We start from the raw sequence: 14,605 nt of genomic DNA on the forward strand, positions 1-14,605 counted from the left end.
ATCGTAATTGAGCGGCTAGTTAGCCCCTCCAATTGCTTTTACATGAGAACCGACCACTAAAAAAAAAAAAATGCTAGGTACGGGATTTGGCGCCAAGTTGAAGGTTTTTAAATGGATTGGGGAATGATTGGACCCTGTCTGCTTTTTGCTTCTATGCAGGGTTATGTTGGAGACATTTTTTTGTCACTTTCTCTTAGCAGACAGGAAGTGAGGGAAAATCTGCAACTGGGACACAGACAAAAAAAAAATAAAAATCTGGGGTTCCGTTTCTTCCAGTGTTATGCCTAGTACACACACTGAGAAAATTGGATAAAACTGCGATCGTACGATAATCTGATTGTTAGTACGCAGCTTTCTAAAGCTGGTCACGACTGTTCATGCGAAATATGCAAAGGGACAAACATGAAAAAGTTTCTCGTACAATAACCGAACAAACGATTTTCGTGTTTTTTTTTAATAATATTTGTATGAGAAAGATCGAGTGACCAAGACCACGCTTGCTTGGAAATAAAAGAATACATTACAGCACATGTGTCAAACACGAGGCCCGTGGGCTGAATCCGGCCCTCCAGGCTATCTCATGTGACCCTCGCACCTCTCCTGCACCTGTGGGAGAGCTCCAGTATTGCTTTTGGTCCCCCTCCAGACCCTGCACTTTCTGCTTCCCAGCAATGCCCCCAGCCTTTTCTCAGCAGCAGCACAAGATAAGGAGGAGCACTGTGATGTAAGGGAGAGTGGAAGACTCTTGACTGCTGATGGTGGGGGTGCTCTTGACATCTGGTGTAAGAAGGGGGGGGGTACTCTGGTCTTACAGATATATCCGGCACTTTCAGGGTAATCCTAATGCTGATGCGGCCTGTGATGAAATTGAGTTTGACACCCCTGCATTACACTATAAATACATGACAAAATTTCCGAAGTTGTATTCGGTCATACGAGAATTTTCGTAAGTTTAATAACCTCTTCGTTTTTAATATGAAAACTAGCATGACAAAAAAAAAAATGGACGCTCATTTGTCTGATATTCTTATCGTGTGTACGAGGCATTATGTTTGGAGAGCTTCTTTAATTTCCTGTCTGGCCTTTTTTTGGTAACTTTTACATAATTCTATGCGCTGCAGCGCACAAATGGAACAGATCCACCATGTCCAGCATATTGGTGTGGATTAAAACCATAGGACCTAAAGCAGATTGCTTTGTTCTTGCGTTGGGCAATGCCGTTGAACACTCCCTGGTGTGACTGAGTCTTAGGTCCGGTTCACACTTATGCGAGTGCAGGAAGGCTGCGAATCTGCAGCCTGTTCCCGCATCGCGCATGCACCCCCGGCAGTTCACACTGCCATATGCGATACGCTGGGGGTGTCAATGTAATCTTAACGACACCCCCAGTTTGATCGCATATCGCAGTGCGATCGTGCTGTTCGCACAGGATCGGATCGCACAAGTGTGAACCGCTGTGCGATCCAATCCTGATGCGGCTTCCAAAAAGGGTCCCTGTGCGTGTTTGCTGCGGTGCGAATTTAGCCATACAAAGTGTATGGCTAAACTCGCACCGCACAGCCGATCGCATGTAATGAAGGAGCAGTGCGCTCCGACATTACATGCGAACCCGACACTCGCAGAAGTGTGAATCGGGGCTAACTACAGATCTAGACAACTGTAGAAATCTGACTAATTCTAACCCGTCATTTCTCAATCCAAACTTAGAACAAAACATTCTGGCTTGGCGTACACTTTGTCCCCCTGGGTGTGAATACTTGCTAAATACTAAAGGGAGAACTGAAGAGTGCTTGCATCATGCTACGTATTGCCTGTACAGACCGCCTTTTGCTAATAACATTAACCTTTGTACCTTAACATTTAGCATATATATTTTTATCTGTGCCAGAGCTGCCAGGACGTTTCATCTGTGTTTACTGCCAGGAATACTCTTCACAGAGCAAGAATACTGGAGCATTGTTCAACACAGGTTCTGTTCTTTCAAAGTGGTCTTTATTGTTTAACCACTTAAGGACCAGGCCTTTTTTCTGGCACTTTGTTTACAAGTAAAAATCTGTATTTTTTTACTTGGAACCCCCAAACATATATTTCTTTAGCAGAGGCCCTGGCCTAGAGAATAAAATGGCAGTCATTGCAATTTTAGTACATAGATACCTAACATGTCACGCTTTTAAAATTGCGCGTGTTAATGGAATGGCACCAAACTACGACACCTAAAAATCTCCATAGGCAACTCTTTTAAAAATTTCTACAGGTTACCAGTTTAGAGTTACAGAGGAGGTCTAGTGCTAGAAATATTGGTCTTGCTCTGACGTTAGTGGTGATGCGTCATGTGTGGTGCGAACACCATTTAGGCAGTGACCTACGTATGCGTTCACCACTGTGCAAGAGCATGAGGGGCGGGGCCTTTAAAAAAAAAAAAGTTTTATTTTATTACTTATTTTTTTTTTTTCACACTGTCCCTTTTAAAAAAAGTTTTTGATCATTTTTCTTGTAAAAATCCCTTGCGATAACAAAACGGCATGACTGGTCCTTTTTTATGCAGAGATCTGGGGGTCTACTTTTAAAAGCAAAAGCTAAAGTTTAAAAAAAAAAAAGCTGTGTTTACATTGGGCGGAACTGGAAGTGATGTCATGCTGTTGCTCCAGTCCTCCTAGGCCATAGAGATGGGCTGAGGCCATCTTTCCTTCACTCGTCTGTGACCAGCTGCCGCCAGCATCGATTTGGTTCCTGGAGCTGCCGATCAGCCCGGGAACCACTGGAAAGTGTGTGTGTGTGTGGGGGGGGGGGGGGGGGGGGTTGCTTCTGAAAGTGATCCAAGTGGTTAAACTGTATTCCTGTATTGCAATGCAACCAGGTAGTGTTGGATAGTCGTATGAAAAGTGTCCACCTGGGTTATTTTTATTTTATGTTCGTTCATTAACGGACACAGCTACTGATCTTCATAACCATTGGGTTATACTGCCCCCTACAGGAATAGGACACTAGGCAGAAAATGAATCTGGCTATGCCTATGGGCAGTCCCAGGGGGTATACTTCTTCTCTGTGCTATAGGTACTCAGTTTTATTCTGTCTAGTTAGGAGTAAGGACCTAGTTCCTTGCTGGGATCTCTGGTCCTTGCAAATTTTTTTTCTTTTTAGATGGAACTTTTTTTTTTTTCTCCTGTTTTTTTCTGTGAGATTTACAATCAACTGTCAGACTGGGCAACGGGCTGTATAATCTAGATCTAGTGGTCACCCCAGTCTGGTAGACCTCAGCTCCGCTGCGACATAGCACCACTGAATGACGCCTCGCGAGGTCGCATACTACTGGGTTTCGGCCCGCATCGCAGCCTTCCTCCTGGCTGACAGCCCCCCCCCCCCCGTTGCTATGGTGAGGGGTACTTTTTGCAGCGGTGCCTATCTGGTTCTTGGTATGGCGAGTAGCTGTCCCCCCCTCTCCCCCTGGAGGGTTTTGGAGTGGACATGGGCCCCTCCTTGGGATGGTCAAACCCCCGGGTTCCCCTCCTTCCCATCAGGCATCCCCTTTCATCCCATCCCACCCCTCCACCCCCACATATGCTGGGGCTGTGTGGGTGGTCTGGTCCACATCCTGGGGTGGGGGCAGGGTGCTGTGCTAGCGATGGGGGCCGGGGGGGGGGGCGCCGCTGGCGAGCAGAGGATCAGCTGTGCGGGGGAGGTTGTACCTAGTTGGGGCTCCTGCCTGGATCTTTTCTTGAGGCCTAGTGCCTTTGCTTTCGTTGCCTCCGATTTTTCATTTTAATGAAGACGTGTTGCCTTCCCTGTGTCCCAGGCCTAAACATCCATAGGAAATTGCCTTGCATGCCTTGGATGTGGTCTGGGCAATTAGGATGTACTTGGCAGCTATGGAGTCTATCCCGATTCTCGGCGTAACATCCTCTTTCACATTATGCAAAAAATTGGGCTAACTTTACTGTTTGTTTTTTTTTTTTTATATACATTAAAGTGTATTTTTTCCCATCAAAATGCATTTGAAAGATACAGTGTGACATAAAATATTGCAACGATTGCCATTTTATTCTCTGGGGTCTCTGCTAAAAAAAATATATATGTTTGGGGGTTCTAAGTAAAAGGCTAAGGACTCGTTCACTTCACACACGATCCGCTGATCCCCCACTGAGCAGGCAAATGACAGCTGTGTGCGGAGACACAGCTGTCAGGTCCCCATTCATCTCTATGGGGGGAATCGGATGGGAATAGTCCGTCTGTCAGTTCTGATCCGATCCGATAGACGGATGGAAAATAGGGTTTCCATCCGTCCGGTTTTGACAGTTTGGATCGGATGTCAGCGGACATGTCTCCGCTGATGGCCGTTGCCCCATAGGGATGCATGGGGCGTCCGTTAAGATCCACCAAAAAAACTAACAGGCATATCTGAACGGATGTGTGAAAGGGGCCTTAGTCTTTAAAGCGGAGTTCCACCCAGGGGATACTTTTTTAATAAAAATACCCCCGGGACAGTCAGGGCTAGTACATTTCACAATGGCTAGCCTCTGATCTGTCCCGGGTTGCACTTACCTTTTTAGGAGAAATACTTACCTTGAAAAATTATTCTCCGGCGCTGCCATCTCAGGTGTGGGCAGCTTGAAGCCAGCGCGATCCTCTTCTGCGTCCTCTTCGGTCCCACGATGCACTGCACCGGCCCCGACGTCACTTCCGGTGCGCGCGTGTCATCCCTCCACAGCTTCTGGGTATGCCCAGAAGCTGTTTAGAAGGGAATGACGCGCGCGCACCGGAACTGACGTCGGGGGTGGTGCAGGCGCATTGATTCCTGGGAGCGATGATGTTCAGCTCCCAGGAATCATTGCAAAAGCCAGGAAGTGACGAATTGCCGTGGCCGCCGAGGGGAGGAAGAAGGAAGTAAGGTGAGTATATTTTCTCTACAAGGTAAGTAAAAAAAAAAAAAAAAAAATTGCGATTATCCATTTGTTTTTCAGGTGACCCGGAGCGAGAAGATGGAGGAAAGTATAAATTTAGGGTGGAACTCCACTTTAATTGTTTAAACTGACCTCATTTACAAACCGAGGTTCATCCATTTGATCTAAAATAACCAAATGCTACATTGTTATTGTTAATTCTCTCCCAGCGCTGCGCAATGTTCACAAACATTTTCTGGAGGCTTTTTTTTTTTTTTTTTTTTTGACAGCTGTGAGCAGAGAACGGCATTGCACTGTATGAATCCTGGAAATGCTGGATTAGGATTGTGAGGGGGGTTGATTAGAGTTTACGTTTTTTGTATTATTTTAATGATTAATCAAGCCCAACCCCTGAAAAACAACCCCACACCATAATCTACCCTCCACCGAATGATAAACCCAAATTACAGTTCCTCTTCCACAACTGCTTAAAGCAGAGCTCCAGGCTCACTTCTAAAAAAAATTAAGTTTGTAGCTACAAATACTGTAGCTGCTGACTTTTAGTATAGTATAAGGACACTTATCCAATCGGCTTCAGGAGCAGGTGCCGGCATCTGAAGGGAAACTGTAAAGTCTTACAGGTTCTCAGCCGGCTTCCTGCTGCGCATATGTTAGTCACGATGCACCTTGTGAATATTCCCGTAGTCTTCTGTGACCTGCGATGTATCCCAGAAGATTTGGGAAGGAGGGGAGCCCAAAATTCCGTCTCACTAAGACGTGATCTAACCCGGGAGTGGTTACTTGACAGAACCAGGTACCTGCTCCCCCCTCGCCCCCAAAAAGTGCCAAATGTGTCAGTGGAAGGGGGAGGGTGCAAATAAGCCTTTTGCCTGGAGCTCCGTTTTTAAAGTAGAGTTTTGTATGAACATCTAGATACACTGTTGAAAGACATATGTTTATTTTAATTTTTTTTTCTTGCTAAGGTATTTGCAGTTAGGGCTACCCACTCCTAGGCTCTATTCACACATAAACGTAGCAGGAGTGCCATTTAGCGTTTTATTTGTTCACATGTGTCATCACCTGGGGCAGCCCATACTTGTTGTGTCCTACGTGCAACAAATACCCTAAAGTAGCCCCTTTTTGGTTGTGGAGTTTTGGACACTTTTTTTTTAATGCACGTTTTGGCTCCCCTGTAGTGCAAAAAACACAGAAAAATGGGTGCCTGCTACCTGTGCTTGCATTACGAATTAATGGCACCGCAAGTTTTTTCCCAAAACGCCCATTTTTCTGTGTTTTGTTGTGCATTTAGGTCATGAGCAAGTATGAATTCAGCCTTTGGCCCCTTTCACACTATCCGTCCGTAGGACGGATTCAGTTTTTCTCAGCAGGGAATCGAGCCGCCGATCCACCGCTGAGCAGGAGGATGACAGCTGTGTCTCCGCGCTGTGTGCAGAGACACAGCTGTCAGTTCCCCATGCATCTCTATGGGGGAAATCGGATGGGAACGGACCGCCTGTCCGTTCTCATCCGATCCGCTGGACGGATGGAAAATAGGGTTTCCCTCCGTCCAGATTTGACGGATCGGGTCGGATGTCAGCGGACATGTCTCCGCTGCCACCCGATGCCCCATAGGAATGCATGGGGGGACCGTTCAGATCTGCCAAAAAAACGAACAGGCGGATCTGAACGGTCCGCATGTGTAAAGGGGCCTAACAGTTCAGACTCATCTGTCATGCTGCACAGCCAGGATTGACGAATCATGGCTATACAGTGTGACAGGAATAAAGACATTCCCTGGAATTCATAAAGACTGGCTCAGACAGATTTTGCGAAAGTCTCTCTCATGCATTCTAAAAGTGGCGCTGAGTGTGCCAAATTCATGTACCTGTCTAGAACTTGTACTTGAACACGGCTCATGCTGCACCACTTTTAGAATGCGCTCAAAACACTTTTGCATAATCTGTCTGAGCCACTTTTTCTCTGTATACCAAAAGAGTTGTTCCTAATTGGCTCCACGTTTACATTTGGCACATTTGATGTGACCTATTGAATTTGGTGCACAAGTCGCTGTCAGAAAGGTGTTGCAAATGCTACATGAATTTGGCGCAATACATTAACCAGAGGGATTAATGCCAGAAAAGTGGTGCAGCAGCTTTATTGAATTCCTACAATGGTCTCTGCAGCGCCCTCCCTGCTCCCCTTATAGTTTCTTTGGCTGTGGTCCCTCGCTGCTTCTCCCTGTGTTGCAACTGGCTGAACTACCCAGCACTTCTGGGTGTGGAGGAGAATGTGATCCCCCTCCCCTGTGTTAGTGCTTGGGTGCAGCAGCCAATCACTAGGCCCAAAACTGTTGCATCTCAGGGAGTGAGGTCACTGCTCACCTAGGTTTTTGACGCAGCTAATTTTAAGGCTGACTGTAATAGAGAGAAGATTTTGTGGGAATATAAGCGGGTCGGTGTCTGGGAGGCCCATTACAGGATCACTTTTCCCTGCATGGATAAGGTGACTGTGCCTTTTTAAGGGCCAATTTGGTCAAACTACAACCTAACATTTATTTATTTGGATGGGGGAATCTTAAACCCACACAGGCATGAGTTAAACATTTACTTAGTTCCTAGTGTTGTAAGTGAGTTCTCCTAGTTACTGTGTTGGCCACTTTCTTGAAGCAGGTAGGCACAGTTAGAAATCCATGAGAGACAGAAATGCCCACTGAGTGACTTTACTAACCGGTGCCAAAATCTGAAGGGATTGCTTTCTCTTTTTAATTGTATTCCATGGAACAGTTGGCATTTTCAAAGACTGCCAGTGAACTGCTGGAAGGCCGCAAAATGGCACATAGACTTGTAACATTAAGGGGTCATTTAAATCTCAATGAGCTGCCCCTGAAATGGGGCTGAATTGTGTTTGTTTTGGGTAGTGGTATCAGAGTGGTACCATGAGGACAAGGAGAAAGGGCAATGATAAGTTTGACTTTATGTAAACATCCCTTGTAATATAAATAAGCAGGACAGGTTCTCTTTAATGTGAGATCTGGGGTCAAAAAGACAGCAGATCTCACATCTAAACTAAAAAGCAAAAAAAAAATAATACATTTTCATCATGAAAAAAAATAGGCCCTTTAGGGCCGTTGGGAGGAAGTGACATATGACAGTATAGACACTTATTTTTAATGTTTTATATGGCTATACCCAGTGGTGTATTTAGGTTTTGTGCTGCCCTAGGCCTGACTAAACTTGAGAACCCCCTAATTTAAATATGACCACCCCTTCCTGTTAAGGCCAGACCCCTTCCTGTTTATGACCCGCCCTGTCATCTGTAGACCACAACCACAGTCTCAATGCCCATAAGTTTGGCCTCACCAGTGCCCATAAGTTCGGCCTCACCAGTGCGGCCTCATTTACTGCCCATCAGTGCGGCCTATCAGTGTCCCATCAGTGCGGCCTATCAGTGTCCCATCAGTGCGGCCTATCAGTGTCCCATCAGTGCGGCCTATCAGTGTCCCATCAGTGCGGCCTATCAGTGTCCCATCAGTGCGGCCTATCGGTGTCCCATCAGTGCGGCCTATCGGTGTCCCATCAGTGCGGCCTATCGGTGTCCCATCAGTGCGGCCTATCGGTGTCCCATCAGTGCGGCCTATCGGTGTCCCATCAGTGCGGCCTATCGGTGTCCCATCAGTGCGGCCTATCGGTGTCCCATCAGTGCGGCCTATCGGTGTCCCATCAGTGCGGCCTATCGGTGTCCCATCAGTGCGGCCTATCGGTGTCCCATCAGTGCGGCCTATCGGTGTCCCATCAGTGCGGCCTATCGGTGTCCCATCAGTGCGGCCTATCGGTGTCCCATCAGTGCGGCCTATCGGTGTCCCATCAGTGCGGCCTATCGGTGTCCCATCAGTGCGGCCTATCGGTGTCCCATCAGTGCGGCCTATCGGTGTCCCATCAGTGCGGCCTATCGGTGTCCCATCAGTGCGGCCTATCGGTGTCCCATCAGTGCGGCCTATCGGTGTCCCATCAGTGCGGCCTATCGGTGTCCCATCAGTGCGGCCTATCGGTGTCCCATCAGTGCGGCCTATCGGTGTCCCATCAGTGCGGCCTATCGGTGTCCCATCAGTGCGGCCTATCGGTGTCCCATCAGTGCGGCCTATCGGTGTCCCATCAGTGCGGCCTATCGGTGTCCCATTAGTGCAGCCAGCAGTGTCCCATTAGTGCAGCCTATCAGTAAATCATATCAGTGGCCATTAGTACAGCCTTATGTCACTGGATTAGTAGGATTACTCCTTTCTTTTAAGATATTTGGACTTGTTTTTGCTGCCACTGATTGTAATTATGGGAATATTTCACTTATTTGTATAATGACTAGGAAGTTCATTGTCGTTTATACAAATACGTGGAATAATTAGTGGCAGCAAACACAATCCAAATATCTTATAAGATAGGAGTAATCTTACTAATCCAGTGACATATTGCGATAGGACATATGAGGTGAGCAAGTCTAAAATATTATTGCCATCATATACAATTAAGTCTTAATTGCATATGATGCAATTCAATATGCTCGCTCAAGGACAAGGATGTTTAAAGAAATTAAATTCTATTATTGACATGATGCCTGCCATACCTGAGGGTGGAGGAGGGTGGGCGGAGCATGAGGCTGCAGTGGGGGCTGTGGGGCCAGTTTTTTATTAAGTGTGGTCGGCAGCCTGTCTGAATGTCCTGATCGGCCGGTATTCTCATACCAGCAGGTAGCAGTGTGACCACTTTATGGGGGTGCCACAGTGATTTGCCTCCTGGACCCTGCCCTTGGCCCAATTTTCCCCATAAGACTGGCACTATACTAAAAGTGTAGCGCAACGCGGCGTGGGACCCTTCTCATGCGAAAGCCAGGAGCAGGCTGTTTTTTTTTCGTGCAGGCTGCAGCTTTTTTGCTGCTGCCCTGCAAAGTGCCGCCCTAGGCCTGGGCCAAGATGCAGCACTGGCTATATATGTAAAAGGGGTCAGCCTGAAGTGACCTAGCAGGACTTCATTTTCATAGTAAAGATCCACTGTAATGAAATGAGTAAATGGGTGGTTTAATCACATTGCACTTAAAATTATTGTGGCTCCATTTTTCTTTGTTATATCCTTCCTGATTTATGGAACTCAAACTTTAAAAGGAAGAACTGGTCTGGTTACTTATTTAAAGCGATTGTAAGGTTTTAGTTTTATTTTTTTTAAACACTTAGCATGTCATACTTACCTGCTCTGTGTAAAGGTTTTGTCTCATGTTGTTTTTTGACAGCACCTACCTGTTCCTGTCGTTGCCAGCATAACAGATCTGCACCACTCTAGTTTTTCATCCACTTTACATTGGCGATGAATACAGCATGTTGTGGTATCTGGATGCAGAGGTCATTAATGCCAGCATGCTGGTTCACATGACAATAGCCTTAATATTTGCATACCTGCAAATTCATACATTTATTTTTGGGAACATATAAGGTTTTATTTGGTATGCTGTCTTAATAAAAAATATGTTCATTGTTTTTTATTATAGGCTGACAAATGTCCAAAATGAAGGGGAAAAAAAAAGGGGGGGGGGGGTGAAATGTATTTTTGTTTTTAATTCCCTAATTGTATTTGGCAATGACAGTATTAAACAGAGGCTGAAGGTTTATCTCTATATTTCTATTAGACCTCTGAAGGTTTGCTCAGATATCTGGCACCAAGCTGTTAGTAGCCAATCATTTTAGCCCAGTTGTGAGGTGGGGCTTCCATGAATCAGACTTTTTTTCAGCATATCCTACAGATACTTGATTTGTTTTGAGATTTGAAGGCCAAGTTAACACCATGAACTTGTCTGTAGTCCTCAAACCATTCTTGAATTCATCAGACTAGGCCAACTTTTTCCATTGCTCTGTGGTCCACTTCTGATGCTCGTGTGCCCACTGTAGGTGCTTTTGGCTGTGGACACAGGTCAGTATTGGCACCCTGACCAGTTCGTGGCTACACAGCTCCACTTACAGCAAACTGCGATGCATTGTGTGTTCTGACACTTTTCTATCCGAACCATTATGAACTTTTCCAGTGGTTTGAGCTAGTGTAGCTCTTATATTGGATCAGACTAGCTCCCCATGTGCCCCCAATGAACCTTGGCCACCCATGACCCTGTCGCCAGTTCTCCTTCCTTTGTCCATTTTTGTCAGTCCTGACCACTGCATTTTGAGAACATCCCATAAGAGCTGCAGTTATGGAGTTGTTCTGGCTCAGTCGTCTAGCCATTACAATTTAGCCCTTCATACCGCATTATATTATTTTTCTACAGGACTTGTATAGCGCCAACAGTTTGCGCAGCACTTTACAACATGGGGGCAGTACAGTTACTATACAATTCGAAACAGGAGGATACCATATGTGCGCCATAGTCAACAGGAAGTGAGGAGAAATCTCCTCAGTGGGACATGGGGGGGGGGGGGGGCTGTTAAACATTCCCTACTTTTGACCTTCGATAACTACATTTTTTCAATGTTAATTGGGTCGACATAAAGTGGTTGTAAGTGAAAATGTATTCTTTTAGTAATGCACATGTCTTTGCTTAACTGCTCTGTGCAATAGAATTGCACAGAACCGCCCCGTTCCTCTTCTTCTCGTGTCCCCCACAGTGCTCCTAGCTCCTCTTCTCCTGCTGGTGGCCCCAATAGGGAGCTGATCCCCAGGGGGGTACTCATACGTGCTCACTCCTGAGAACAGCAGCTGCGTCCATTGGCACACAGTGGGTTGCGGCCCTGCCCCCCGCTCCCTTGTCACTGAAGTGGAGTAGCAGGAGCCAATGGCTCCCAATGCTATCATTATGCCCAGAGAGGAGGGACAAAGCCAGGAAAGCATAGCGCTGCATTGTAATGGGTCTCAGATAAGTATAAGTGAGACTGTTTTTACCTTCATGCATAGAATGCATTAAGTTAAAAAGCCGTGAGGCTTTAGAACCACTTTAATGTTATGTATATGTGGGGTCTCTATGTAAAGGTTGTAAAAATACTGAAACCTAAAATGCTTATGTTGTATTGAATATTGCATTCAAGAAAACTTTACATGTAAATTTAGTCATTTTTCAGTTCTCACCTGAAACCTATAGTTGTGTGATGGTTGCATAAAATATCGATTGCTATCCTTGGCTAATACCTGTCTCTTTCTTTTGCAGGTATCCTGGCATCTACCGTTGTGCTGGTGTTATCACGTAGAGCGCTTTTCAAATTTTACACCATCAGTATGGCCCTCGTGATTGCTGCAACTTCAGTGTTGGTTAATTATTATACCACTTTGCACATGAACTCCAACTCTGCTTATAAACTGGAACCCCTTCCTCCTAGTGGCCCATCGCTATGGATGCCACTAATTGTCTTACAGCTCATATTTGGTATTGGTTTTGTCACATTGCTGGAGATCCAGTCCACCTACTCCCAGCTCATCATAGTGGATCTTTTAGTCCCCAGTGTTGGGTTTGTCCTAGAACTTCCAGCTGATGTTCAAGAGACCTTAGTTATTATTTCTGGCCTTGTGCTTGCCATTTATACTACAGTATGCCTGTTGCTCAGGTTTAAGTGGTTCTATTATTCCACAAAATATACAGTGCTCCTGCTCAAACATATGTACCAGGTTTATGGAATACAAGTGATGATTGAAGATGCCTGGAAGAAGATTCATTTTCCTGATGTACTTCGAGTGTTCTGGCTGACCAGGTTGGCCACCCAAGCTGTATTTTTAGTCTACATGGTGAAAGTGTCAAGCGCCAACGCTGGAGAGGCATCTTACTCTTTACCTTGGAATGACTTTTGGGAACTTGTCTGCACCCTCATAATCAGTGGTTGTGATTCCACTTTGACCGTGCTGGGTATGAGTGCAGTGATTTCGTCTATGGCACACTATCTGGGACTAGGAATACTCGCCTTTATTGGCTCTACTGAAGAAGAGGACAAACGTCTAGGTTTTGTTGCTCCCGTTCTGTTTTTTATACTGGCCCTACAAACTGGCCTGAGCGGTTTACAGCCCGAAGAAAGACTCGTACGCCTTTGTCGAAACATGTGCCTTTTGTTGACAGCCATCTTACATTTTATCCATGGAATGACCGACCCAGTGTTAATGTCACTCAGTGCCTCCCACGTGTCTTCTTTCCGTAGGCATTTCCCAGTGCTCTTGGTTTCGGCCTTTCTTTTTGTGCTTCCAATCCTGCTCAGTTGTGTCTTGTGGCATTTCTATGCCCTGAATACCTGGCTGTTTGCTGTGACGGCCTTCTGTGTTGAACTTTGTTTGAAAGTAATTGTATCTCTGACTGTGTACACACTGTTTATGATTGACGGCCACTACAGTGTAGTGTGGGAGAAGCTGGACGACTACGTTTACTATGTGCGCTCAACTGGCAGTATCATTGAGTTTATTTTCGGAGTCATTATGTTTGGTAATGGAGCCTACACCATGATGTTTGAGTCAGGAAGCAAAATCCGAGCCTGCATGATGTGTCTTCATGCCTACTTTAATATATACCTTCAAGCAAAGAACGGATGGAAGACGTTCGTCAACCGTAGGACAGCTGTCAAGAAGATCAACTCACTTCCTGAAGTGAATGTTTCTGAAGCGAATGAAATAGACGATGTCTGTGCCATTTGCTATCAGGAGTTCCGCACATCCGCCCGTGTTACGCCCTGTCATCATTATTTTCATGCACTTTGCCTTCGTAAGTGGCTGTACATTCAAGATACTTGCCCAATGTGCCATCAGAAAGTATATATTGACGATGAGCCAAAGGAGAGCTCAGCCTTTTCTAACAACAATGGAAATCTTGCCCCCAATGAGGAACCCATTCCAGATATTGGAGATGGGGAGCTGGAGCAGGAGCTTAATGATCATGATCTTAGTGATGATGATGAGGAAGAGGAATGGATAGCCGAGCAGCACCATTTAGCCGACGAGGAAGAATTTATCAATGATGATCATACTTTGGGGGACTGAACTTTATTTATTTGTTTCTCTTTGCTTTTGTGTGTCAATACAAAACATCGAAATATGGGTTTTCTGATGCGTTCTTTTCCTTTAGTTCTTTGAAGTATAACTAAAGGCAAAACTTTGGATAGAGTGGTAAGGGAATAGGTCAGGTTTTAATTGCTGTCTGTCTCTTTTAGAGCGATTCCCCCTCTGTAATTGTTCTGATTATTAGTGTAACTGGGAATGGTAAAACCTAAATTTTTAGGTTGTCACCAGAAGAGAAATAGAGGAGAAATCACCCATTGGGAACACTTGTTCCCATGAAAGTTGTCAAGGGGGCCTTCCCTTGCATTGGAAAGATATCCTTTCACTTTAGGCCTCGTTCACATGAGTGTTTATATCCGTGCCCTGAACACACAGCTGCTGCTCCAAATGTATCCATGCGGGTGTACGGACCTGAACGCACTCCAGGTGAGTTTGGGGGCACACCCACACGGATGGCATATTGGGGCACAGTGCCTGTGTCCGTGCAGCTGCTATATCCCTATAAGCATGAATGGGTCTGCCAAAACCGGAATGCCTAAAACATCCATGCACCCCATGCCAGTAAAACATCACCCTGCATGGGGCACAGATGTAATTGCCCTATGTGAATGAGACCTTACAGGAGAAGGCAGTGAAGGGAAATCTCCCTAATGAGACAGATTGCTGACAAACCTGACAATGTTTGTGACCATTTCCTACTCTATTCCAAATAATACAGTGTTTGGCTTTGGATAT

At 45.7% G+C, this 14,605-nt stretch overlaps 1 protein-coding gene across 1 annotated transcript in view; it reads left to right on the plus strand.

Annotated features, from left to right (window-relative positions):
- RNF139 (ring finger protein 139) overlaps nucleotides 1-13,962 on the plus strand; it is a 31,671-nt gene extending 17,709 nt beyond the window's left edge. Inside the window, exon 2 of the mRNA XM_082258538.1 lies at nucleotides 12,048-13,962. Coding sequence (XP_082114664.1) covers nucleotides 12,048-13,852 — 1,805 coding nt within the window. The 3' untranslated portion in view covers nucleotides 13,853-13,962. The remainder of the gene's footprint in view (nucleotides 1-12,047) is intronic.
- Nucleotides 13,963-14,605: the final 643 nt, after the last annotated feature.

The sequence above is a fragment of the Pelophylax lessonae genome (assembly GCF_965119305.1).
Source record: "Pelophylax lessonae genome assembly, chromosome: 5".
Lineage (NCBI taxonomy): Eukaryota > Metazoa > Chordata > Amphibia > Anura > Ranidae > Pelophylax > Pelophylax lessonae.